The sequence below is a fragment of the Mustela putorius genome, unplaced genomic scaffold (genome assembly GCF_011764305.1).
Source record: "Mustela putorius furo isolate JIRA1106 unplaced genomic scaffold, ASM1176430v1.1 tig00000095_pilon_pilon_pilon, whole genome shotgun sequence".
In the NCBI taxonomy this organism is placed as follows: domain Eukaryota; kingdom Metazoa; phylum Chordata; class Mammalia; order Carnivora; family Mustelidae; genus Mustela; species Mustela putorius.
The window spans coordinates 30,967,346-30,995,144 of NW_025421280.1; the positions used below are offsets into that span (position 1 = coordinate 30,967,346).

Here is a 27,799-nt window from a genome sequence, read left to right on the forward strand (position 1 = left end):
AATTTCTTGAGGAATATCCACACTGTTCTCCAAAGAGGCTGCACCAACTTGCATTCCCACCAGTAGTGTAAGAGGGTTCCCCTTTCTCCACATCCCCTCCAACACATGTTGTTTCCTGTCTTGCTAATTTTGGCCATTCTAAGTGATGTAAGATGATATCTCAATGTAGTTTTAATTTGAATCTCCCTGATGACTAGTGATGATGAACATTTTTTTATGTGTCTGATAGCCATTTGTATGTCTTTATTGGAGAAGTGTCTGTCCATATCTTCTGCCCATTTTTTAATGTGATTGTCTGTTTTGTGTGTGTTGAGTTTGAGGAGTTCATATAGATCCTGGATATCAACTTTTGTCTCTATTGTCATTTGCAAATATCTTCTCCCATTCCGTGGATTGCCTCTTTGTTTTCTTGACTGTTTCCTTTGATGTGCAGAAGCTTTTGATTTTGATGATGTCCCAAAGGTTCATCTTCACTTCCGTTTCCTTTGCCTTTGGAGACATATCTTGAAAGAAGTTGCTGTGGCTGATATCGAATAGATTACTGCCTATGTTCTCCTCTAGGATTCTGATGGATTCCTGTCTCACATTGAGGTCTTCTATCCATTTTGAGCTTATCTTTGTGTACGGTGTAAGAGAATGGTCGAATTTCATTCTTCTACATTAACTGCCCAGTTTTCCCAGCACCATTTATTGAAGAGACTGTCTTTTTTCCACTGTATATTTTTTCCTGTTTTGTCAAAGATTATTTGACCATAGAGTTGAGGGTCCATATCTGGGCTCTCTACTCTGTTCCACTGGTCTATGTGTCTGTTTTTATGCCAGTACCATGCTGTCTTGGTGATCACAGCTTTGTAGTAAAGCTTGAAATCAGGTAACGTGATGCCCCATTTTATTTTTTGTTTTTCAAAATTTCCTTAGAGATTCGGGGTCTCTTCTGATTTCATACAACTTTTAGGATCATTTGCTCCAGCTCTTTGAAAAATACCAGTGGAATTTTGATCGGAATGGCATTAAAAGTATAGATTTCTCTAGGCAGTATAGACATTTTAACAATGTTTATTCTTCCAATCCAAGAGCATGGAATGGTCTTCCACGTTTTTGTGTCTTCTTCAATTCCTTTCATGAGTGTTCTGTAGTTCCTTGAGTATCGGTTGAGTCCTGATTTGTGACCCATTATGTGGTCTATTCTGGAGAAGGTTCCATGTGCACTTGAGAAGCATGAGTATTCTGTTGTTTTAGAGTGGAATGTTCTGTATGTATCTATGAGGTCCATCTGGTCCAATGTGTCATTCAATGCTCTTGTTTCTTTAATGATTTTCTGCTTCGATGATCTGTCTATTTCTGAGAGAGGCGTGTCAAGATCTCCTACGATTAGTGTATTCATATATATGAATCTTTATCTTGATTAACAGTTTTCTTATGTAGTTGGCTGCTCCCATATTGGGAACATAGATATTTATAATTGTTAGATCATCTTGGTGGATAGTCCCTTTAAGGATTTTGTAGTGTCCTTCTGTATCTCTGACTACGGTCTTTAGTTTAAAATCTAATTTATCTGATATGAGAATCGCTACCCCAGTCTTCTTTTGAGGCCCATTGGCATGAAAGATGCTTCCCCATCCCTTCACTTTCAGTCTGGGTGTATCTTTAGGTTCAAAATGGGTCTCTTGTAGACAACATATGGATGGGTCCTGTCATCTTATCCAATCTGCAACACTATGCCATTTTATGGGCGCATTTAGGCCATTCACATTGAGAGTGATTATTGATAGATACGTTTTATTGACATCGAGTTACCTTTGAAGTCTTTCTTTCTGTAGACTGTGTCTATATTTCTGTTCAATGCTATTCTTAGGATTTTTCCTCTTTTCTAGAACCCCCCTTAATATTTCCTGCAGTGTTGGCTTAGTGGTTACTTAATCTTTTAAGCCTTGCTGGTCTGGAAACTCTTTATCTCTCTATTTATTTTGAATGTCAGTCTTGCTGGATAAAGTATTCTTGGCTGCATGTTCTTCTCATTTAGTGCCCTGAATATATCTCACCAGCCTTTTCTGGCTTGCCAAGTCTCTAGACAGGTCTGACGTTATTCTGATGGGCTTTCCTCTGTAAGTAAGGAGGCTCTTTGCTCTGGCGGCTTTCAAGAGATTATACCTACAATTATAATTCCTCAATTTGACTATCAGGTGTCGTGATTTTTTTTGGAATGTATAATCTTGGATAGAGACCTTTCAACCTCTAGTACATGAATGCTGGTTCCATTCGTGAGATTGGGAAAATTTTCATGAAGGACTTGATCCACTATATCTTCTAAACTTCTTTCTTTCTCCTCCCCTTCAGGGATTCCAATAATTCTGACGTTGGAATGCTTCGTGGCATCATTTACTTCCCTGATTCTGTTTTCGTGGTTTCTAAGCTGTTTGTTCCAGGCTTCCTGCTGATCCTTTCTCTCTGTCTGTTTTTCCTCCAGATCACTAATCTATCTTTTGTCTCAGTTACTCTAGCTTTGATAGAGTTTATTAGATTGGAACTCATTGAGAGCATTGTGAACCTCCTCCCTGGTAGCTTTAAGCTCCGCCCTAACATTGTGAACATCATCTTTCGTTGCTTTCAGCTCGGCTCTAATCAATTCCGTTTGGGCATCCATGGCTTTCTTCAATCTAGCTATTGCCTGGATAATTGTTAGCCTGAATTCTCTTTCTGACATATTGTCTATGTTGATAGCCGTTAGCTCTGTTGGAGAAGGTCCATCCTCTGTATTTTTCTTCTGATGGGCATTCCTCCTCCTAGTCATTTTGGTGGGAGATGACTGAACAGATGTAGCTCCATGTATCAACCGTGGTGCAGTCAAGGTGCACTGTGGAACACTTCTGAGCAATCAGGATTTCCCACCCAAATGAGAGACAAAAGAAAAGAAAAAGAAGAAGAAAAACAAAGAGAGAGAGACAGGAAAGAAAGGGAAGATGAAAGAGAAGTTTCGGGCCAAATGGGCCCCAAGGTAAGATTTATGAAGTAGTCATACAAAAACAGACAAAAAGACTGATACAAGTATATGACAAGAGAAAATATATATATATACAAATAAAGAAAGAACTTCGTCAAAAAGAACCCCAAGTGTAAGATTTATATGCTATCAGGACAAACACAAAAACACAGAACACTGGTGGAAGAAAAAGATGGGAGAGTGGTTATAAATTTTCAGTGTGTGCGAGGAAGGTTGTTTTGATTCTTCCTGGATGTATCTTGATGTCTTTGTTAAAGGATTCAACTTTCCTAAGATAAAGGGGGATTAAAAATTGGTTTACCTATAGGGTTAGTATTGATTGGGGAAAGGGGATTACTTTGAAGTTTAATTCTATATGAATATTGGAAGATAGAAATAAAAAGGAATAAACTAGACTAAACTAAACTAAAATTTTAGTATATGTGCTGCCGAAGTGAGCACTAAACTAAACTAAAATTTTAAAAAAAGGAATTCAAAAAATAGAAGTGCAAAAGAAAAACATAAGTGTATGTATCAAAAAGTTCAGGTTAGAAGGGTATTATGGAATTTGATGTACTGGACAGCTCACTGTGATGGTAAATAGGTTAAAAAAATTACCTATGTATTAAAAAAAATGAACCAGAATAGTGGGAAAGAGTAAAAAATAAAAGTTTTCCTATGAAGTAGTGGTTGTTTCTTTTTTTTCTTTCTTTCTTGGTTTGTTTTCTGGGGAGGGGCCTGCCACGTGGGTTTTCAGTCAATGATGTTCCCTGAGTTAAGTCCTCCCTCCCCCCTCAAGGGGGTGGGCTCTGAGGAAACTGGTTTTTTTTTTTCAGGCTTTTGTTCTCTGGCAGTTTTTATGTTTGTTCACTTTTTTTTTCTCTCACTTTGACTGATTTTGATGGTTTTTGTAGTTTTAGAGGAAAACAAACCGCACCCTGATCTCCCTCTCAGAGAGAAGCCTCAGTCTGGCTGCAGAGCCTAAATAAGTTCCCCCTTGGCCACTGGCAGAGCAGGTTCCAAGTCGCGGTCCCTGGGGATGCAGAATCTTTTGCTTGTATCCAAAGCCAAGGCAGTGGTGGCTGTCTGGGCAGCTCCAGACCACCAGAGAGTTTCCAAGCAATATTCACACTGAGATTTTCCCGCTGGCCTGGGCTGGGAGTGCCTGGTCTTTCTGGATCTAAGAGCGCCCAGCTTGCGCGCACCAATTTCAGGGGAGACTGTGGGTCGCACGCCGGTCTCAGGCTCTGAGAACAGGGCGCAGGTCCAAAAGCACCATACTGGGCCTTCGGCGCATCTCTCTTGGGGGAGAGTTTGGTGCAGGTGTCTTAGGTTCTGAAACAATGGCGCATATCAAAGTGCACTGGCTGGGACTTTGTACCTCTCTCAGGGGAGTATCTCAGGCTCTATAGCAGGGCTCACGCGATCTGCTGCCCAGCGTGGCTCCCATCCCCTCACAGGAAATGGACCCCACATGTTCTCGGGTGTGCTGGTGGCTTAGGGACCAAGACCTGGTTTCTCTGCCACATCTCTCTGCCTCAGCACCAGGGGAGGCTGTCCTAGGATTGGGGACTTAAGCCCCTGTCCCTAGCTGCCCCGATTCCCACAATCCCCCCCCCCCCCGTGATCCTTTGCTCTTTGGAGTGCTTTCAGCCAATCTCCAAGTTAATGCTGGTCCCCAGACACAGGGCACTCTCGCTCGTATTGGGGTATTGCATTCCAACCGGTCACCTCTGGTGGCTCCCTCCCCCTTTTGTTTATCGTCTGATATCAGTCCTCCGTTCCCACTCCTCTTTACCTGCCCACTGACGTCTTCTGGCCCTGTAGAGATCCAGACGTGTATAATTCTGATCTCAGGCTGATTTCATGGGTGATCAAAATTCTTTGGTAGGTAATCAGCTACTTTGGGGTATAGGCACAAAAGGCGCCTCTTCCTACTACCCTGCCATCTTGTCCCCCCCCTCCTGTCTGTCATCCACTTTGAGCTTGTCTTTGTATCTGGTGTAAGAAACTGGTCCACATTCATTCTTCTGCATGTGGCTATCCAATTTTCCCAACACGGTTTGCAGAAGAGACTGTCCCTTTTCCACTGGATATTCTTTCCCACTTTTTCAAAAAATCAATTGACCATAGAGTTGAGGGTCCATTTCTAAATTCTCTATTCTTCAAATATTTAAAATATTCAGTGTATATTATATAAATGACTATGTATTAGTCATGTACTAAGTTACTAGTCATTAATCAATTAATAATAACTAACTTACTAATCATTAGTCAATTACTATGTATTAGTAAACATTAATTGAATCTCATATATTCCTACTAATAAAATATTCATTGTATTAATTTAGGGGGTTATTTTAAAATCCAGAAAACAAAATTGACATAAAGGCAGACAATGATTTGTGTAAATTCCTTCTCTATCCTAATTTTAAAATAAACAAATGGTCATTTGGATGGCAAAATAACTGTGACCAGAACTAATTTTAATTTTTTATATTTTTATAAACATATATTTTTATCCCCAGGGGTACAGGTCTGTGAATCACCAGGTTTACACACTTCACAGCACTCACCAAATCACATACCCTCCCCAATGTCCATAATCCCACCCCCTTCTCCCAACCTGTGCAGTAGAAACTGGTATTGGACCATGTGACAGATAAGGAACTGAGGCAGAAGGAGATTAACTAACATGGCCAAGGTCACACAGCTGGTTGGTGGCAGAACTGGAGTCACATCCAGTCTGGCACTCACACTATGTGCCTATCTTGATGACACAAGTGCTCAGCTGCATCAGCAGGCCCTGGCCATCTGGCGTTCCTGGGGAGTTAAGCATAAAGGTCAGCAAGCTTTTTCCATAAATGGCCAGATAATCAATATTTCCAGCTTTGTGGGTCCTATGGTCTCTGTAGCAGCCACTCAGCTCTGTCCTCAGAGCGTAAACAAAACCATAGACAGTTTGGGAGGGATGAGTGTGTGTTCCAGTAAAACCCACTTACAAGAGTAGACAGCAGCTGCTTTCTTTGCCAGCACCTACCTTTGAAACTTCACTTTGATGCTTCCTGGTGGGTACATTTGACCCTCTCTGACACTTAACTATAGGAAACAGATGTAGGGCTGCTGGAGAGGAGATGTGTGGGAGTATGGGGTAATTAGATGATGGGCATTAATGAGGGCACTTGAAGTAATGTGCACTGGGTGTTTTTTGAAACTGATGAATCACTAAATTCTACCACTACAACCACTAATACAGTATACACTATATTGAATTTAAATAAAAATTTTCAAATACAAACAAAACAAAAAAATTTCAGTTCCTTCAGGGAAAGTTCCTCCAACTATTGGGATCTCCTATACCCCAAGTATATTATGGATCCAGCTACATATCCTCAAAGATCTTCATACATGATCATAAAGTTCATCATCTTGATGTTGTTTATTTTCTAATTGTTGATTCTCCATCTTCATTGGTGTCTCCCTGAGTACTGAGAACACTCTAACCTAACCACATCTGGGACTTCAAAGCCAACTACAGATCCTGACACAGAGGTTACACTTCATATTTGTCCAAAATATATTTTTACCAATTTGATTCCTTTTTTATATTTTTTTACACTTTAAATTTTTTTCAGTGTTCCAGAATTCATTGGGTTTTATTTTTTTTAGAAGTAGGGATTTTAGTGCGAGTCCCACAGACCTTATTTATTCTTTTTTTTAATTTTTTTTATTTTTTATAAACATATAATATATTTTTATCCCCAGAAGTATAGGTCAGTGAATCGCCAGGTTTACACACTTCACAGCACTCACCATAGCACATACCCTCCCCAATGTCCATAACCCCAGGCCCTTTCTCCCAACGCCCCTCCCCCCAGCAACCCTCAGTTTGTTTTGTGAGATTAAGAGTCACTTATGGTTTGTCTCCCTCCCAATCCCATCTTGTTTCATTTATTCTTCTCGTACCCACTTAAGCCCCCATGTTGCATCACCACTTCCTCATATCAGGGAGATCATATGATAGTTGTCTTTCTCTGCTTGACTTATTTCGCTAAGCATAATATGCTCTAGTTCCATCCATCTTGTCGCAAATGGCAAGATTTCATTTCTTTTGATGGCTGCATGGTATTCCATTGTGTATATATACCACTTCTTCCTTGTCCATTCATCTGTTGATGGACATCTAGGTTCTTTCCATAGTTTGGCTATTATGGACATTGCTGCTATAAACATTCGGGTGCACATGCCCCTTCAGATCACTACATTTGTATAATTAAGGTAAACCCAGTAGTGCAATTGCTGTGTCATAGGGAAGTTCTATTTTCAACATTTTGAGGAACCTCCATGCTGTTTTCCAGAGTGGTTGCACCAGCTTGCAATCCCACCGACAGTGTAGGAGGGTTCCCCCTTCTCCGCATCCTCACCAGCATCTGTCATTTCCTGACTTGTTGATTTTAGCCATTCTGACTGGTGTGAGGTGATATCTCATTGTGGTTTTGATTTGTATTTCCCTGACGCCGAGTGATATGGAACACTTTTTCATGTGTCTGTTGGCCTTCTGGATGTCTTCTTTTTTTTTTTTTTTTTTTTTTTTAATTTTTTATTTTTTATAAACATATATTTTTATCCCCAGGGGTACAGGTCTGTGAATCACCAGGTTTACACACTTCACAGCACTCACCAAATCACATACCCTCCCCAATGTCCATAATCCCACCCCCTTCTCCCAAACCCCCTCCCCCCAGCAACCCTCAGTTTGTTTTGTGAGATTAAGAGTCACTTATGGTTTGTCTCCCTCCCAATCCGATGTCTTCTTTGCAGAAATGTCTGTTCAGGTCCTCTGCCCATTTCTTGATTGGATTATTTGTTCTTTGGGTGTTGAGTTTGCTAAGTTCTTTATAAATTCTGGACACTAGTCCTTTATCTGATATGTCATTTACAAATATCTTCTCCCATTCTGTTAGTTGTCTTTTGATTTTGTTAACTGTTTCCTTTGCTGTGCAAGAGCTTTTGATCTTGATGAAATCCCAATAGTTCATTTTTGCCCTTACTTCACTTCCCTTTGGCGATGTTCCTAGGAAGATGTTGCTGCGGCTGAGGTCGAAGAGGCTGCTCCCTGTGTTCTCCTCAAGGATTTTGATGGATTCCTTTCTCATATTGAGGTCCTTCAACCATTTTGAGTCTATTTTTGTGTGTGGTATAAGGAAATGGTCCAATTTCATTTTTCTGCATGTGGCTGTCCAATTTTCCCAGCACCATTTATTGAAAAGGCTGTCTTTTTTCCATTGGCCATTCTTTCCTGCTTTGTCAAAGATTAGTTGACCATAGAGTTGAGGGTCTATTTCTGGGCTCTCTATTCTGTCCCGTTGACCTATGTGTCTGTTTTTGTGCCAGTACCATGCTGTCTTGATGATGACAGCGTTGTAATAGAGCTTGAAATCCGGAATTGTGATGCCACCAACGTTGGCTTTCTTTTTCAATATTCCTTTGGCTATTCGAGGTCTTTTCTGGTTCCATATAAATTTTAGAATTATTTGTTCCATTTCTTTGAAAAAGATGGATGGTACTTTGATAGGAATTGCATTAAATGTGTAGATTGCTTTAGGTAGCATAGACATTTTCACAATATTTATTCTTCCAATCCAAGAGAATGGAACATTTTTCCATTTCTTTGTGTCTTCCTCAATTTCTTTCATGAGTACTTTATAGTTTTCTGAGTATAGATTCTGTGTCTCTTTGGCTAGGTTTATTTCTAGGTATCTTATGGTTTGGGGTGCAATAGTAAATGGGATGGACTCCTTAATTTCTCCTTCTTCTGTCCTGTTGTTGGTGTAGAGAAACGCAACTGATTTCTGTGCATTGATTTTATATCCTGACACTTTACTGAATTCCTGTACAAGTTCTAGCAGTTTTGGAGTGGAGTCTTTTGGGTTTTCCACATATAGTATCATATCATCTGTGAAGAGTGATAGTTTGACTTCTTCTTTGCCGATTTGGATGCCTTTAATTTCCTTTTGTTGTCTGATTGCTGAGGCTAGGACTTCTAGTACTATGTTGAATAGCAGTGGTGATAATGGACATCCCTGCCGTGTTCCTGACCTTAGCGGAAAAGCTTTCAGCTTATCTCCATTGAGAATGATATTTGCGGTGGGTTTTTCATAGATGGCTTTGATAATATTGAAGTATGTGCCCTCTATCCCTACACTTTGAAGAGTTTTGATCAGGAAGGGATGCTGTACTTTGTCAAATGCTTTTTCAACATCTATTGAGAGTATCATATGGTTCTTGTTCTTTCTTTTATTGATGTGTTGTATCACATTGACTGATTTGCAGATGTTGAACCAACCTTGCAGCCCTGGAATAAATCCCACCTGGGCGTGGTGAGTGATCCTTTTAATGTGCTGTTGAATCCTATTGGCTAGTATTTTGGTGAGAATTTTCACATCTGTGTTCATCAAGGATATTGGTCTATAGCTCTCTTTTTTGATAGGATCCTTGTCTGGTTTGGGGATCAAGGTGATGCTGGCCTCATAAAATGAGTTTGGAAGTTTTCCTTCCATTTCTATTTTTTTGGAACAGTTTCAGGAGAATAGGAATTAGTTCTTCTTTAAATGATTGGTAGAATTCCCCTGGGAAGCCATCTGGCCCTGGGCTTTTGTTTGTTTGGAGACTTTTAATGACTATTTCTATCTCCTTACTGGTTATGGGTCTGTTCAGGCTTTCTATTTCTTCCTGGTTCAGTTGTGGTAGTTTATATGTTTCTAGGAATGCATCCATTTCTTCCAGATTGTCAAATTTGTTGGCGTAGAGTTGCTCATAGTATGGTCTTATAATTGTTTGTATATCTTTGGTGTTATTTGTAATCTCTCCTCTTTCATTCATGACTTTATTTATTTGGGTCCTTTCTCTTTTCTTTTTGATAAGTCTGACCAGGGGGTTATCAATTTTATTAATTCTTTCAAAGAACCAGCTCCTAGTTTCGTTGATTTGTTCTATTGTTTTTTTGGTTTCTATATCAATGATTTCTGCGCTGATCTTTATGATATCTCTTCTCCTGCTGGGCTTAGGGTTTCTTTCTTCTTTCTCCAGCTCCTTTAGGTGTAGGGTTAGGGTGTGTACCTGAGACCTTTCTTATTTCTTGAGAAAGGCTTGTACCACTATATATTTTCCTCTCAGGACTGCCTTTGTTGTGTCCCACAGATTTTGAACCGTTGTATTTTCATTATCATTTGTTTCCATGAATTTTTTCAATTCTTCTTTAATTTCCCAGTTGACCCATTCATTCTTTAGAAGAATGCTGTTTAGTCTCCATGTATTTGGGTTTTTTCCAAACTTCCTCTTGTGGTTGAGTTCTAGCTTCAGAGCATTGTGGTCTGAAAATATGCAGGGAATGATCCCAATCTTTTGATACCGGTTGAGTCCTGATTTAGGACCGAGGATGTGATCTATTCTGGAGAATGTTCCATGTGCACTAGAGAAGAATGTGTATTCTGTTGCTTTGGGATGAAATGTTCTGAATATATCTGTGATGTCCATCTGGTCCAGTGTGTCGTTTAAAGCCTTTATTTCCTTGTTGATCTTTTGCTTGGATGATCTGTCCTTGTCAGTGAGGGTAGTGTCAAAGTCCCCTACTATTATCGTATTATTGTTGATGTGTTTCTTTGATTTTGTTATTAATTGGTTTATATAGTTGGCTGCTCCCACGTTAGTGGCATAGATATTTAAAATTGTTAGATCTTCTTGTTGGACAGACCCTTTGAGTATGATATAGCATCCTTCCTTATCTCTTATTATAGTCTTTGGCTTAAAATCTAATTGATCTGATATAAGGATTGCCACTCCTGCTTTCTTCTGATGTCCATTAGCATGGTAAATTCTTTTCCACCCCCTCATTTTAAATCTGGAGGTGTCTTCGGGCTTAAATTGAGTTTCTTGGAGGCAACATATAGATGGTTTTTTTTTTTTAATCCATTCTGATACCCTGTGTCTTTTGATTGGGGCATTTAGCCCATTAACATTCAGGGTAACTAGTGCCATTGTATTGCCTGTAAGGTGACTGTTACTGTATATGGTCTCTGTTCCTTTCTGATCTACCACTTGTAGGCTCTCTCTTTGCTTAGAGGATCCTTTTCAATATTTCCTGTAGAGCTGGTTTGTTGTTTGCAAATTCTTTCAGTTTTTGTTTGTCCTGGAAGCTTTTAATCTCTCCTTCTATTTTCAATGACAGCCTAGCTGGATATAGTATTCTTGGCTGCATGTTTTTCTTGTTTAGTGCTCTGAAAATATCATGCCAGCTCTTTCTGGCCAGCCAGGTCTCTGTGGATAAGTCCGCTGCCAATCTAATATTTTGACCATTGTATGTTACAGACTTCTTTTCCCTGGCTGCTTTCAGGATTTTCTCTTTGTCACTGAGACTTGTAAATTTTACTATTAGGTGACCGGGCGTGGGCCTATTCTTATTGATTTTGAGGGGCATTCTCTGGACCTCCTGAATTTTGATGCTCATTCCCTTTGCCATATTGGGGAAATTCTCCCCAATAATTCTCTCCAGTATACCTTCTGCTCCCCTCTCTCTTTCTTCTTCTTCTGGAATCCCAATTATTCAATGTTGTTTCGTCTTATGGTGTCACTTATCTCTAGAATTCTCCCCTCATGGTCCAGTAGCTGTTTGTCCCTCTTTTGCTCAGCTTCTTTATTCTCTGTCATTTGGTCTTCTATATCACTAATTCTTTCTTCTGCTTCATTTATCCTAGCTGTGAGAGCCTCCATTTTTTATTGCGCCTCATTAATTGCTTTTTTTATTTCAACTTGGTTAGATTTTAGTTCTTTTATTTCTCCAGAAAGGGCTTTTATATCTCCAGAGTGGGTTTCTCTAATATCTTCCATGCCTTTTTCGAGTCCGGCTAGAACCTTGAGAATTGTCATTCTGAACTCTAGATCTGACATATTACCAATGCCTGTATTGATTAGGTCCCTAGCCTTCAGTACTGCCTCTTCTTTTTTTTTTTTGTGGTAAATTTTTCTGCCTTGTCATTTTGTCCAGATAAGAGTATATGAAGGAGTAAGTAAAATTCTAAAAGGGTGGCAACAACCCCAGGAAAATGTGCTTTAACCAAATCAGAATAGATCCCAAATCGTGAAGGGGGAGAAAGGGGATAAAAAGAGGTTCAGAAAGAAAGAAAGAAAAAGAAAGAAAAGAAAAGAATTTTAAAAAGAAAACAAAGAAAAGTATAAAAAAGGAAAAATATATATATTAGATAAACTAGTTTAAAAAACGTTAAAAAAGAAAAGGGTAAAAGTTTTAAAAATTTAGCAGAAGAAGAGAAAAAAATGAAAAAGAAAAAATTATTAAATTAACTGCAAGACTAAAAAATCACAGGGAAAAAGCCATGAGTTCTGTGCTTTGCTTTCTCCTCCTCTAGAATTCTGCTGCTCTCCTTGGTATTGAAACTGTACTCCTTGGTAGGTGAACTTGGTCTTGGCTGGATTTCTTGTTGATCTTCTGGGGGAGGGGCCTGTTGTAGTGATTCTCAAGTGTCTTTTCCCCAGGCGGAATTGCACCGCCCTTACCAGGGGCCAGGCTGAGTAATCCACTTGGGTTTGCTTTCAGAAGCTTTTGTTCCCTGAGCATTTTCCGTAGATTCCGCAGGACTGGAATACAAATGGCGGCCTCCTGGTCTCCATCCCAGAGCAGCCTTGAGCCCAGGGTCCCATTCCTCAGTGCACCCTCAGAGAACAGCGCCCAGTAACTCCCGTCTGCCTGACCTCTGGCCGCGCTCTGAGCTCACCGAGCCCGCGATGTGTTCAAGGTAACCCCGAGCTGTGAGCTTACTGTTGGCTCTGTCTCTATAGCCAGCTTCCCCGTTCAATACCTGCAAGCTCTGCGACACTCAGACACCCCCCGATCCTTCTGTGACCCTGCAGGACCTGAGGCCACACTGGCCCCGCATGGTCTTCACCATCGCTTCTCTGGAGTGATGTCCCTCAGCGGAACAGACTTTAAAAGTCCTGATTTTATTCTCCATTGCTCTGCAGCTTGCCAGGAGCTGGCCCCTCCCCCCGGGGTCTATCTTCCTGTCGCTTTGGATTCACTTCTCTGCCAGTCCTACCTTTCAGAAAGTGGTTGTTTTTCTGTTTCTAGAATTGCTGTTCTTCTTCTCTTCAATCTGTCAATGGATTTGCAGGTTTTTGAAATCTTTAGATAAACTAGCTAGCTAATCTCCTGCTAACTGAAGTAGTCTCAGCCTGCTACTTCTCCGCCATCTTGACTCCTCGACCCAGAATTCATTGTTTATGCACCACACCCAGTGCTCCGTGCAATACCTGCCCTCCATAATACCCATCACTAGGCTCAGCCAACCTCCCACCTCTCTTCTCTCCAAAACCCTCAGTTTGTTTCTCAGAGCCCACATTCTCTCATGATTCATTTCCCTCTCTAATTTCCCCCAACTCACTTCTCCTCTTCCGTGTTATTCCTTATGCTCCACAAATAAGTGAAACCATATAATTGACTACCTCTGCTTGAATTATCTCACTCAACATAATCTCCTCCAGTCTTATCCATGTTGATACAAAAGTTGGGTATTCATCCTTTCTGATGTATACATAGTATGCATGGACCATTTGGTTCTTTCCACAGTTTGGCAACTGTGGACATTGCTGCTCTGAACATTGGGGTACAGATGGACCTTATTTTCACTACATCTGTATCTTTGGGATAAATATCTAATAGTGCAATTGCAGGAAAAATCCACTTATTTCTGCCAACATGTTTAAGTATGTTCAGCTTATTCCATGTGAACCATTCTGTAGTAAAGTTGTTTTTAAGAAACATAAATTCCTTCCTTTCAAGGAGCTCTTTTAAGTCTTGGTCTTTAGAAATGCTGGCAAAAATTCATTTATTTCTTATGTCAAGCAGAGAGAGTCAATTAACGTGTGGTTTTGCTTATTTGTGGAGCATAAGGAGTAACACAAAGGATATGAGGAGATGGAGAGGAGAAGGGAGTTGGGGGAAATTGGAGGGGGAGATAACCATGAGAGACTATGGACTCTGAGAAACAATCTGAGGGTTTTAGAAAGAAGAGAGGTGGGAGGTTGGCTGAGCCTGGTGATGGGTATTAGGGAGGGCAGGTATTGCATGGAGCACTGGGTGTGGTGCATAAACAATAAACTCTGGAACACTTAAAAAATTTGGAAAAAAATTGTTTTTTTTTAATTTCTCTTTTTTTTTTTTTTTTAATTTCTCTTATTTCTGCCAACATTTCTGAAGGCCAAGACCTAAAAATGCTCCTTGAAAGGAATTTATGTTTCTTAAAAACAACATTATTACAGAATTCTTTACATGGTATAAGCTGAACATACTGAATGTATACAACCTAATGCTTTGGGGGATAAGTATACACTCATAGAACAATGACCACTATCAAAAGCATATACAAAGTTTCAGTATTATAAGATAAATAGGGTCGAGATTTCAATTATAAACAATTGTGATTACAGCTGGTAGTACTGTATTGTATTCTGAAATTCTGTTATGAGGATAGATCTTATGTTCAATGTTCTTACACAACAGCAACAGTAAAATAATACTAATTAATAACAATGATGAAGGAGGCAGGAGGAAACATTAGGAGGAGAATGGTATGTTTGTTTATCAATCCTTTATCCATAAAGGCCCATGTTCTCTTGCATGTCTTCCTATCTTTCTCTTAGATGCTGGCTCCACACAGACAAAGGATTCATATGGACCTTCCTTGGCTCCATCTGTGCCATCTTCTTTGTGAGTAATAGATGACATCAGAATAGCCCACTTGCCCAACTGAGGGTCATTAAAAAATCAGGTGTATCAGAAGGGTGACAGACTCGGTGAGCAATCATTCCAGTTGGCCCAGGATGGATGAGAGACTCCCAGGTGGTGGGAATTCCCACTGTAAAACCAGGAATCAGGTGTTTCCTGAGACGTAGCATTTCCACTGCTAAAATTTGGAATTCCCATGCAAACTGAATTGAAGTCACTGAAGTTACAGGACAAACATGGGCCTGATTTAGTAGGTGTTTGTTCTGCTTTTCTAGGACTGTTATGAAACACAAAACCTTCTTCCCTGCCACATTAGCAGCTGGGTGAGCTAGGATTTTCCAAATGTAGAGTGTAGTTAAAATGCCTGTGGGTTTTCTTCAGATTAATTTGGTTTTCTTTCTGATGACCTTCTGTATTGTGAAAAAGAACCTCTCCTCACTCAACAGCGATGTGTCCACCCTCCAGAACACAAGGTGAGGATGGGTCACAGGGGCACACCATGCCCCAGACAGAACATTGTCCTCACGCCTCCAGGGCTCTGGCGTCCCTTCATAGGACTCCTGAGGGGACAGGAAGAGAGAAGGGCAGCAACCCTCCTTGGCAGCCAGCTCAGATTTTGTGGTTTGTTGCTGACACCCATACCAAAAACATTCCATCTGTGCACAACCTCAACAAACTACTTCAGCTACAGAGATAATTGACTTTGTTCTGATAAGCAGAGATTGCTATCAGGAATCTATGGGAAAAGATCCTGTGAACATTCATATCCTTATAACACACTCAAGAAATAACATAACAGTTATTTTTAAGAAATAATGTAATAGCACACCCTACCATGCCCACGCCTTCATGCAAGCTCTGCCCTCTGTTTTCCTCTTCTCTTGCACCTGGTGGACTCAGCTTCATCATCCTCATATCACATCCTCTAAGAGTTTGGAGATTTCCTCTGGTTTCCTCAACTTTACACAGAGTCAATGGCCTCTATTCCGTGTAAAGCATACCCTGGCTCATTTCATGGAGAGGATGAGGACAGGAACAGCCCTGGATGGAAAGAAGTACCTCACTTCGCAAATGTTATAAGTGATCATATGTTCTTGACTTTCCACCAGATTTCAAGGTCTGTAAGAACAGAGGTCTTGTTCTTTGTTCTTTTGAATGCCCTAGCCCCAGCCTAGAGCCAGGTGCATAGAACATTCTCAGTAAAATCAGCTGAACAAAATTAGGGATCTTCATGAAACATCATGTCTTCTTGAGACTCACATTCTTGAGTGTCAACATTATCCCCAGTCCTAGTCAAATGCCATCCTGGACCCAAATAGTATTTCTCTTTAGGGGATCATTGACAACAAAGGTCAAAGTTGATCCCAGCTCAGTCAGAAGCATCATGGAGTGAACATGAAACCAGCCCTGGTTGGGTTGCACTGGATGCATCCTGACCTCCTTCTTCCTCCTGCCCAGGATGCTAACATTTAAAGCCACAGCTCAGCTGCTCATCTTGGACTGCACATGGTGTCTGGGCATCCTGCAGGTGGGTCCAGCTGCCCATGTCATGGCTTACCGCTTCACTATCATCAACAGCCTGCAGGGCATCTACATCTTCCTGGTGTACTGCATCCTCAGTCAGCAGGTACTACTTTCCAGTTCCCTCCCAGGACCCTTCCTATGCTCACTCCCTTCAGTGACCCAGGCATTTTCTGACTCTACAGGTCCAGGAACAATACAAGAAATGGTTCAAAGGGATCAGGAAAACAAAAGCTGAGTCTGAGAAGTACATGCTCTCAAGTGGGACCATGTCTGATGCCTCCAAACACAGTGTGGTAAGATTATGCAGTGTTCCCAAAACACTTCATTAACAAGTCCTCTTAAGAAGCTATGTCTGCCTCACTGGAAAACCTGGGTATATAGCAGGCAATGCTCTTGGATGGTTCACTCTTAGTTTACCCTTGGACATACCTGAGGTCACTTCTCTGTCTTCAAATGATGTCTTCCTACACTTACCCTTGCTGAGGTTCTATGCTCACATTGACCCTTGCAAAAGACTGCCCTCTTTCCCCAAAATTGTAGAGCATCCACTTTGTGTGACATGTTGCATATGGTTTCTAATTGTACTTGGATAGGAGATACAAAAGACAGATACTTATAAGCAGAGAGGGAGGCTTGGTCAGCTAAATAATTATAAATTAATGATCTGGAGCAGTAATGCACAAACTGCACAGTCACCGCCCATTCTTTATTCCAGGTCACTCTGGAAAGAAAGTTAGACTCAGAGGGTTTATGTCAATTATGCGAGGTCTTCAGCCTCCCTTACTTTTCCCCGACTTCAGTGCCCCCCCCACCCTCCCTGGAAAATCATCTGCCCATCTCTGCACCACTTGTTTGTCCTCCTTCTAAAACTGTTCCTTCCCAAATGCTCTACTCATCAAAATCCCATCCTTCAAACTCTTTCCTCTTCTCAGCAGATGTTCTTACTGACTTCTTCATATAGAAAACAGGAGTCAGCAGTAAAAAACAAGATCAATTTTGAACTCTCAAAAACACCAGCCATTTGGCATTTTGTTCATTGTCTCTTCATTCCACCTTGTCACCACAGATAGACAAAATATGCTTCCTACCTTTTATGGCTAATCCCTCCACCAGCACTTCTCTTGACTTCTCAGTAAGTTGACATTACCAATCGCACACTTTCTCTCTAATATATTTGGTCTCATGTCCTCAATAACGTCCTTTCCACCAGCATTGCAACATGTTAAATCTCTGAATCTGAAGTATTAATTTTATATGTTTGGTCCTCCCTCTTCTTCCTCCAGATGTTCAAACCTAGATTTTACCTCCATCATTCTACCAAAAGAGCTATCTCTTGGGCCTCCAATGTTCTCCACTTTTAAATATCTTTTGGTCCTCTTAGGTTTCTTGGTAGGAGTTGGTAGTCTTGGGAGGACTGGATGCTGTTTGCCTCCTCTATTTTGAAATACTCCTCTTGTGTGTCTGACTTCTATGACTCAACATTCCCTGGAAAACTTGCTAACTTTATACCTGAGCTTTCTTCATCTTCTTTATATTTCAACTATGCTACCTGACTTCATTCTAAAAACACTTCTTTTCTCATAGATTTTATGATGTATGTAGATTAATGTTTAAGAAAGTTAGTGAGTACATTTCAAAGTGTACATCATGCCTGTGTATTGGAGAAGGCAGTCATGGGATATGGGGGAGATTCTTCCTATTTTTCTGTATATATACACTATTAACACTATTTAAAAAGAGAATGTTCACATATTTTTTATTGAAAAATAAAAAGAAAATTCTTAGTTGCTGCAAAGCACAAGAAAGAAATTCACATGATGTGGATAACTATCTACTTTTCACGTTAAAGTGTTCACATCTAGAAGGGCCTTCTCCAGATTATGGGGGCAATGCACTTTTCTTGGTGTGTTTATATTTTCCATATCAGTTATTTTCCAAGCAATCTTTTTCCCTAGAAACCATTAATCCTCCACAAGACATAGACTTTCCTTTGGATCTAGGTAAAGAAGAGGCATGAACAACATCCAGTCACCCACAATATAGCAATGTGATCTCAATTCACTATGTGGAAGTCCCTAGCTGTTTCTTGAAGCAGACAGTATACAGTACTGGTCCCAACATGCAGATACTCCCCAAAAACAAGTCCTTCCCCACAAAAATAACCCTACAAAACAAAGTCTCAAGCAGAAATCCCAGACTGATCTTCTAGCACACTCTTAGGATGTTTTAGCAGCTGGGAAATTCAGTTTGTATTGGGCTGAATTCAAATATTCAGCTGTTCGCTCAGCTATTTGCTGCTTATTACACTGTAGACAAACTATTTTTTATCATATGTCTTAACTTCCTCATTTCAAAGCCCTCTCACTATTCTCCCTGACTCTTTCCAGCACAGCTTCCAATTCCTCCTACGTAGCTCCTCCATGACCGCACCCCTCTTCTCACTATCAGGCCCTCACATTCTCTCATCAGGACCCCTCAACCATTCTGGCTCATCCCTCTGGTCCACAAAAGTCTCCGCCATTCTCTGAATCTCTCCAATTCCTTTCCAGCCTATTCTTCCAATTTCTCATATATCCCACATCCCCTTGTCCTCCATGCTATTTGTTATGCTCCACAAATAAGTGAAACCATATGATAATTGACTCTCTCTGCTTGACTTATTTCACTCAGCATAATCTCTTCTGAAATTTCAATTCCCCTTACTGCAGATCAATGGTCTTGGATCTCCAGGTACAGGAAGCAAGGGGTTCTGGTACCCAGCCTCCTAAAGTCACAAACTTCTAGTTCCCAGATTCTAAGGTTTCCAACTTCCAGGAATCAACCACAAAGGGCTGAGACCCAGCTAAGGAATTTCTTCTTCATCCAGGGGAATGCATGCCATCTTCTCTGCTCTTAAAAGCCTCAAAGCCCAAAGAGCCCAAAGGGAATGATGACCTAAGTGTGTTTGTTGAAGCAAACTGGAAGGAAGAAAAGCACAAGACACTCAAGTGAACCATCAATAGGAAATGAAAAGCTATTTTGGTTTTAAGGAATGTCAGTTCACGGACACAAAGACCAAATCACTTCTACCTATGTTGACATGGAAAAATTTCCATGTACAAGTGGTTAGGTATTCATAATACAATACTGTATAATTTTAAAACCTTAGAATTATTCACAGTTTAATGTTTATGCAGATATGATTTTATCTAACTTTTCATAATTAAGTTATAGATTCTAGTCTGGCAGAACAAAATATAATTTGTTGATATTAGAGAATACTTATGCAAGGGAGGTTAGGTCAAGGTGAAGATCAATCAGATATCTCTTGTGTTTGTGGTAGTATGTTTTTAACAAAATGTATGCATGCTTTTACTTGTTATCAAAAACAAAGTTTTAGGGCACATGGGTGGGTAAGTTGGTTAAATGATTGCCTTTGGCTCAGATGATGATCCTGGAGTCAGGACTGAGTGCCACCTGGGGCTCCCTGCTCAACAGGGAGGCTGCTTCTCCCTCTGACCTTCCCTCCCTATGCGCTCTCTCTCTCTCACTCTTTTTCTATCTCAAAAAAAAATTTTTTTTAATAAATTTTTATGGGCACATAGGTGGTGCAGTGGGTTAAGCCTCTGTCTTTGGCTCAGGTCAGGATCTCAGTGTCTTGGGATTGAGCCCCACATCAGGCTCTCTGATCAGCAGGGAGCCTGCTCCCCCCCACACACACACACTGCCTAACTCCTGTCTCTCTCAGTCAAATAAATAAATAAAATCTTTAATAAATAAATAAATAAATAAATAAATAAATTTTAAAGTGTTTTAAATAAGGTGCCCTCTCCTGATAAAGACAAGAATACCATTGCTAAAAAGCAAAATATAAGCAACAGCAATCAGACAATAAAGAGAAATAAAAAGTATCCAAATTGGCAATGAAGAAGTCAAACTCTCTCTCTTCACAGATGATTTGATTATTTATATGGAAAACCCAAAAGACTCCACCCCCAAACTACTGAAACTCATACAGTAATTCAGTAGTGTGGCAGGATACAAAGTCAACATAAAGAAATCAGTGACTTTTTGATACACTAACAATGAAAATAAAGAAAGGGAAATTAGAGAATTGATTCCATTTACTATAGTACCAAGAACCATAAAATACCTGGGAATAAACCTAACCAAAGAGGTAAAGGATCTGTACTCAGGGAACTTCGGAACACCCATGAAAGAAATTGAAGAAAACACAAAAAGATGGAAGACCATTGCATGCTCTTGTATCGGAAGAATAAACATTGTTAAAATGTCTATACTGCATAGAGCAATTTATACTTTTAATGCCATTCCAATAAAAATTCCACTGGTATTTTTCAAAGAGCTGGAGCAAATAATCCTAAAATTTGTATGGAATCAGAAGAGATGCTGAATCACCAAGGAAATGTTGAAAAACAAAAATAAAACTGGGGGAGTCATGTTACCTGATTTCAAGCTTTACTACAAAGCTGTGATCACCAAGACAGCATCGTACTGGCGTAAAAACAGACACATAGACCAGTGGAACAGAGTAGAGCCCAATAAGAACCCTCAATTCTATGGTCAATTAACCTTCAACAAAGCAGGAAAAAATATACAGTGGAAAAAGACAGTCTCTTCAATAAATGGTGCTGGGAAAATTGGACAGCTATATGTAGAAGAATGAAACTCAACCATTCTCTTACACCATACACAAAGATAAACTCAAAATGGATAAAAGACCTCAATGTGAGACAGGAGTCCATCAGAATCCTAGAAGAGAACATAGGCAGTAACCTCTTTGATATCAGCCACAACAAGTTCTTTCAAGATATGTCTCCAAAGGCAAAGGAAACAAAAGCAAAAATGAACTTTTGGGACTTCATCAAGATCGCACAGCAAAGGAAACAGTCAAGAAAACAAAGAGGCAACCCATGGAATGGGAGAAGATCTTTTCAAATGACAGTACAGACAAAATTTGATATCCAGGATCTATAAAGAACATCTCAAACTCAACACACAAAACAGATAATCATATCAAAAAATGGGCGGAAGATATGAACAGACACTTCTCCAATCAAGACATACAAATGGCTATCAGACACATGAAAAAATGTTCATCATCACTAGCCATTAGTGAGAGTCAAATTAAAATCACATTGAGATACCACCTTACACCAGTCAGAATGGCCAAAATTAGCAAGACAGGAAACGACGTGTGTTCGAGAGAATGAGGAGAAAGGGGAACCTTCTTATACTGTTGGTGGGAATGCAAGTTGGTGCAGCCACTTTGGAGAACAGTGTGGAGATTCCTCAAGAAATTAAAAATAGAGTTTCTCTATGATCCTGCAGTTGCACTCCTGGGTATTTACCTCAAAGATACAGATGTCGTGAAAAGAAGGGCCATCTGTTCCCCAATGTTTATAGCAGCAATGGCCATGGTCACCAAACTGTGGAAAGAACCAAGATGCCCTTCAATGGTTGAATGAATAAGGAAGATGTGGTCCATATACACTATGGAGTATTATGCCTCCATCAGAAAGGACGAATACCCAACTTTTGTAGCAACATGGATGAGACTGGAAGAGATTATGCTGAGTGAAATAAGTCAAGCAGAGAGAGTCAATTATCATATGGTTTCACTTATTTGTGGAGCATAACAAATAGCATGGAGGACAAGGGGAGATGGAGAGGAGAAGGAAGTTGAGGGAAATTGGAAGGGGAGGTGAACCATGAGAGACTATGGACTCTGAAAAACAATCTGAGGGTTTTGAAGGGGCGGAGGGTGGGAGGTCAGAGTACCAGGTGGTGGGTATTATAGAGGGCACGGATTGCATGGAGCACTGGTGTGATGCCAAAATAATGAATACTGGTATGCTGAAAATAAATAAAAAATAAATTTTAAAAAAATTTAAAATTAAAATAAATAAAATTAATTAATTAAATTTAAAAATACCATACCATAAGTGACTCTTAATCTCACAAAACAAACTGAGGGTTGCTGGGGGGAGGGGGTGGTATTATGGACATTGGGGAGGGTATGTGTTTTGGTGAGTGCTGTGAAGTGTGTAAACCTGGCGATTCACAGACCTGTACCCCTGGGGATAAAAATATATGTTTATAAAAAATAAAAAATTATATTTAAAAATAAAAAATAAATAAAAATAAAATAAAATTCAAAACTAAATCTTCTAAGTACCTGAGAACCATCCTACAAGAAATGCATGTAGTTTCTCAGGAAGAAAACTGTCAAGTGTAAAATAAGAAATCATAACCTAGAGAAAGAGTTATGTTGGTGGGGTGGAGAGGTCTTAATATTTTTAAGAAGCGATTATTTCCAGGGATGCCTGGGTGGCTCAGTTGGTTAAGCCACTGGCTTTGGCTCAGATCATGACCCCAGGGTCCTGGGATCAAGTCCCGAATTGGGCTTCTTTTTCAGTGGGGAGCCTGTTTCTCTCTCTGCCTCTGCCTGCCTCTCTGCCTGCTTGTGTGTACTCTCTCTCTCTCTGGCAAATAAATAATTTTTTTTTAATTTTTAACAAGAAGGTATTATTTCCAACCCATGAGAGACTGGACTTGAGAAACAAACTGAGGGTTTAGGATGGGAGGAGGAATGGGGGCTTGGGAGGGCCTGGTGGTGGGAATTAAGGAGGGCACGTATTGCATGGAGCACTGGGTGTGGTGCATAAACAATGAATCTTGGAACACTGAAAAAATAAAATTAAATTTAAAAAAAGAAAAAATTGAACTACAAAAAAATCCTGAGGCATATTTACTCTTAGTTATAATTTTTCAGTTCCACAAAGACTATGAATTCTGTGGTGCCTGAGTAGCTCAGTTGGTTGAGCATCTGCCTTCAGCTCAGGTCATGATCCCAGGGTCCGGTTTCCTGCTCAGTGGGAGTCTGCTTGTCCCTCTCCTTCTGCTCTTCCTCCCTCTGCTCCTGCTCTCTTCTTGTGTGCTCTCTCTCACACATAAATAAATAGATAAAATAGTTTTAAAAAGGAAAAAAAAAGAAGTTATTATTTCCAAACTCATCAGTCAATGCAATCACAATAAAAGTCCCAAGACATTTTTGTGGAATTTAGTAAACTAGCCATAAAGTGTGTATAGAAGAAAAAATGTGACAGAGTGACAGTTCACTTGAAGAATAGGTGAAGAGGTACTCACAATGGCCTATTCCTACTCTCTACTTTGTCTTGACCAAACATTAATCAGGCCTCTCTCTTTCCTACAGGCCCCTGAATTCTGCTTACCCTCAAATCTTAGCAAGTACCAAAAAAGTGGAACATGCCCCCCCACATCAACCTTTCCTGGGAATTGGCTGACCACAGCAAGACCCTCTCTTTGTCACAACACACTGATAATTTCCCCTTATTTGTCCAGCTTCCCCTCCAAAAATGCTGTTTATTCTGTCTGCTTCCTCCTTTACCCTATAAAATAAGAACGTTTTTCTGTATTTTTGAGATGCTCATCGACTTCTGAGATCAGAAACTTCTCCCTGCTGCAATAGTCCTTCTAAGTAACTTGTCTCTTTATTCAAGCCCAGATTTAAATTTATTGGACATAAAACACAGAAATTGCCTCATAACATCTATAAAAACAAAACCACGGCATTTCTTAATGTGTGGTATTGTTCCAGGAACATAAGTGGAGTCTATGAATCAAAATAAAGGACACGTCACATATAGCAATGTAACGTTTCATAAAAATGACATTCTAAATGAGTGTGTGAAGCATTGCATGTGAAGTCAGGGAAGTCACAGATTTTCTCAGTAAATGATGTCAGGACAACAGCCTATTCATTTAAGACAAATTATTTACTGAACAAATTCCAGGTATATTAAAATATACTAAAATATTCTAGAATACTAGAAAATGAGGGGCAATCTCTTAGGCAAGATTAAAGCAAAATGTGTACAGTCAATTGAAAACCTGAACCAAAATGAAATTTTAAGTTTATAGGGATACCACCCTCAAGCTCATCTTTATTACGATTGTAATAGGGTTGATATTTACCCTGTTCTTTATCCATGTGAGCATGGACATGCAGAACCATCAAGTGACATGGGTTTTCCAAGATACTCCCCCCAAAGCTGTACAATGAACAGGGTGTACAAGTCATCCAGGACCCACCACAGCAGGTGACTATTCGACTGATGCATCTTCAGTGTCTGTCCCACCTGCCAACTTGTCTGCAGAGTCCCATCCCTGGGGAAGTCCTGAGATAGGCCAGACTATTAGCCATCAGAGTCCAGTTTGGAAGGAGCAGCTGGATTGTATCTGATTACAATCTGTTCTTCTGGTTCCTAGGGCTACTGTTAAGAACAAGACAAGGGTGATCACATGGGGGCTTAAGTGGGTACGAGAAGAATAAATGAAAGAAGATGGATTGGGAGGGAGACAAACCATAAGTGACTCTTAATCTCACAAAACAAACTGAGGGTTGTTGGGGGGAGGGGGTTTGGGAGAAGGGGGTGGTATTATGGACACTGGGGAGGGTATGTGTTTTGGTGAGTGCTGTGAAGTGTGTAAACCTGGTGATTCACAGACCTGTACCCCTGGGGATAAAAATATATGTTTATAAAAAATAAAAAATTATATTAAAAAAAAAAAGAACAAGACAAGGGTGAATCAAGAGGGACTATGACATGTGGTATGGTGAGTGCTGTGAAGTGTGTAAACCTGGCGATTCACAGACCTGTATCCCTGGGGATAATATAAAAAAATAATTAAAATATAAATTTTAAAAAAAGAGAGAGAGAGAGAGACTATGACTAGGGGTACCTAGCTGGCTAAGTCAGTCGAGCATGTGACACTTGATCTTGGGCTGGTCACTTCAACCACCACATTGGGTAAAAATAAATAAATAAATAAATTGTGTGAAGAGGCATTTCATATGGAACATCATTATTTCCTTGCATACTCTTTAGTACTGTTGTGAAATAAAAATAACAATTGTATTAATTCTCCATATTAATTGCCTGTGTATACACTTCTAAACATGTTTAGTTTTGCAATTCTTTGTAATTCTTCTTTCCCTTTTGGTTATGTTTCTTCTGTATCTACTGAAATGTAGATTTTATGTTTGTTGAATCTAATAACAATAAATTAAACTTGGATTTAAAAAGAGAGAGATTACTTTAAAAATAAGACTTTATTAAAAGAGAGAATATAATTTTGATTTATGAACATATTTTAATTAAAATTTTGTATTTGAAAGGAGAAATTTGGCCTTATTTCCTCTGTTAAAACTCCATCTGTTGCTATTGTGTTTGTTGTTCTTTATTCTTTTATCCCTGTGAAAATGGATGTTCTTGCTCTAGGGTAATATTTATCTCTTGACTTTTCAAACTAGGAAGTTTCAGTATTCCCTTATTTACCAGAATAATCTTAGAGGCCTAAAATTGGTTTCCCTTCCAATTTAGCTGCCCCTCAAATTCAAGTGAATATTTTCTCTTCTTCCTTTACCCTTCTCCAAAAATAAAGCAGGTGACAAGGTTTTCGGGGGGAGAAATATTTATATTGACAGAAGACACCATATTCAGAGTCTGAATGCATGTGATACAATAAAAAAAATTGAATTATTTGACAAAAGATACATACATATAGATAGATATATACACACATATGTATGCCTTAAAGTCAGTAAGAAAAATAAAGTGGGGGTGCCTGGGTGGCTCAGTGAGTTAAGCCTCTGCCTTTGGTTTAGGTCATGGTCTCTGGTTCCTGGGATCTAGCCCTGTGTTGGGTTCTCTGCTCAGCAGGGAGCCTGTTTCTCCCCACCCCCAGCCTGCCTCTCTGCCTACTTGTGATCTCTCCCTGTCAAATAAATAAAATCCTTAAAAAGAAAAAGAAGAGAAAAATACAGTGAATAAAATAAGGCATGCAAAATATAGGAGTATATAATTCACAGAGATGACTGTGAAAATACAAAGATATATAAAAATTGCAGCACTGTTAATGAAATACTAATTCTATATTAAGATAAATAAAAACATTTGATAATACATAATTTTAAGATTCCAAGACATCTGTAGACCCTAAGCCTCCTAATAATTAAATAGAAACTTAGAATTGTTAAGTTGAAATGTCTTTTACAGATCATCTAGACTGATTGTGTCATTCTATCAATAAAAAAACCTGTCCAGGGACGCCTGGGTGGCTCAGTTGGTTGAGCAGCTGCCTTCGGCTCAGGTCATGATCCCAGCGACCTGGGATCGAGTCCCACATCGGGCTCCTTGCTCCGCGGGGAGCCTGCTTCTCCCTCTGACTCTATCTTCCACTCTGTCTGCCTGTGCTCGCTTTCACTCGCTCTCTCTCTGACAAATAAATAAATAAAATCTTTAAAAAAAATAAAAATAATAAAAATAAAAATAAAAAAACCTGTCCATCCTTCAGAGAGACTGGCTTATATTCTTGAAGTCTTTGATTTTTTTTAAAGGTTTTATTTATTTATTTAACATAGATCACAAGTAGGCAGAGAGGCAGGCAGAGAGAGAGAGAGAGGAGGAAGCAGGCTCCCTGCTGAGCAGAGAGCCCGATGCGGGACTCGATCCCAGGACCCTGAGATCATGACCTGAGCCAAAGGCAGCGGCTTAACCCACTGAGCCACCCAGGGGCCCCGAAGTCTGATTTTTTTTTTTCCTGTCCACAATATATAATGGACATGCCTTCCTGACAATTTTAAGTTCCTGTGTCTTTCTCCTATTAATTTCCTTCTAAATGAGATAAATGATTAACAAGAGCCTAAGGGTCACTTAAGCCACAGATCAACAAAATTATTCATGTTAAAAATGAAAAATTTAAAAAGATATGATAGCAGTAGTGTTGATGGCATGTGGAAAATTGATCCTCTCCTATAGCACCTGGGTAATTTGATACAATCTCATTACATAGAAGAGTTGCAGAATTTATTACAATGTAAAATATATATGCTCTGTAACCCAGTATAGAGGCCACCTAGTCTAAGAAAATTTAAAAATGTTCTCCTTATGGTATTGTTGAGACATTCACTGCAGCATTATTTTAGAGATAGGAAACAGGAGGCCATCTAAATGTGCATTAAAAAAGAGAAAAGCAAAATAAATTTTCTAATCTACATGTATACAACAGCAGCTGAAAAGAAAGACGTGGATCTATATACAGTGACATGTAAAACCTCTCCAAATATTGCTGACTAAAGAGTAAGTTGAAAACAAAGTACATAGTAGGAAAAACTTTATTTTAAAAACATAACTTCAGCTAAATTAAATATAAACAATTTCATACAAAACATAAACACCACTCTAAAACATACAGGGAAGGAAGATAGAACAAGGACCTTGGGACCAAAAAGCTCTGCTGTGGTGAGTCCCACAAGCTCTTGTTTGGCTTCATCTATCCCAGGCTTGGAACTGAAGAGGCTGGCAGTCCAGAAATGCCAACAGGTGCAGACAACAAAAAATGTCTCTGAGAAAAGCCAGTTCTCCCTATCCAAAGGACCAGGAAAGGGAGCACCTGGAAAAACAGAAAGTATT

The 27,799-nt window shown here is 39.7% G+C and overlaps 1 protein-coding gene across 7 annotated transcripts in view; it reads left to right on the forward strand.

Moving 5' to 3' along the window:
* Positions 1 to 24,710, forward strand: part of LOC101673058 (adhesion G protein-coupled receptor E2) — a 36,624-nt gene extending 11,914 nt beyond the window's left edge. For 5 of the 7 annotated variants that reach the window (XM_045082782.1, XM_045082784.1, XM_004748205.3 and 2 more), the window contains 4 exons: positions 14,693 to 14,759; positions 16,236 to 16,404; positions 16,484 to 16,594; positions 23,518 to 24,710. In XM_045082782.1, the coding sequence (XP_044938717.1) occupies positions 14,693 to 14,759; positions 16,236 to 16,404; positions 16,484 to 16,594; positions 23,518 to 23,724 (554 nt within the window). In that variant the 3' untranslated portion in view covers positions 23,725 to 24,710. Of the gene's footprint in view, positions 1 to 14,692; positions 14,760 to 16,235; positions 16,405 to 16,483; positions 16,595 to 19,009; positions 19,828 to 23,517 lie in introns of those variants that run through there. The other 2 variants (XM_045082796.1, XM_045082800.1) reach the window with 2 other exon arrangements.
* Positions 24,711 to 27,799: the final 3,089 nt, after the last annotated feature.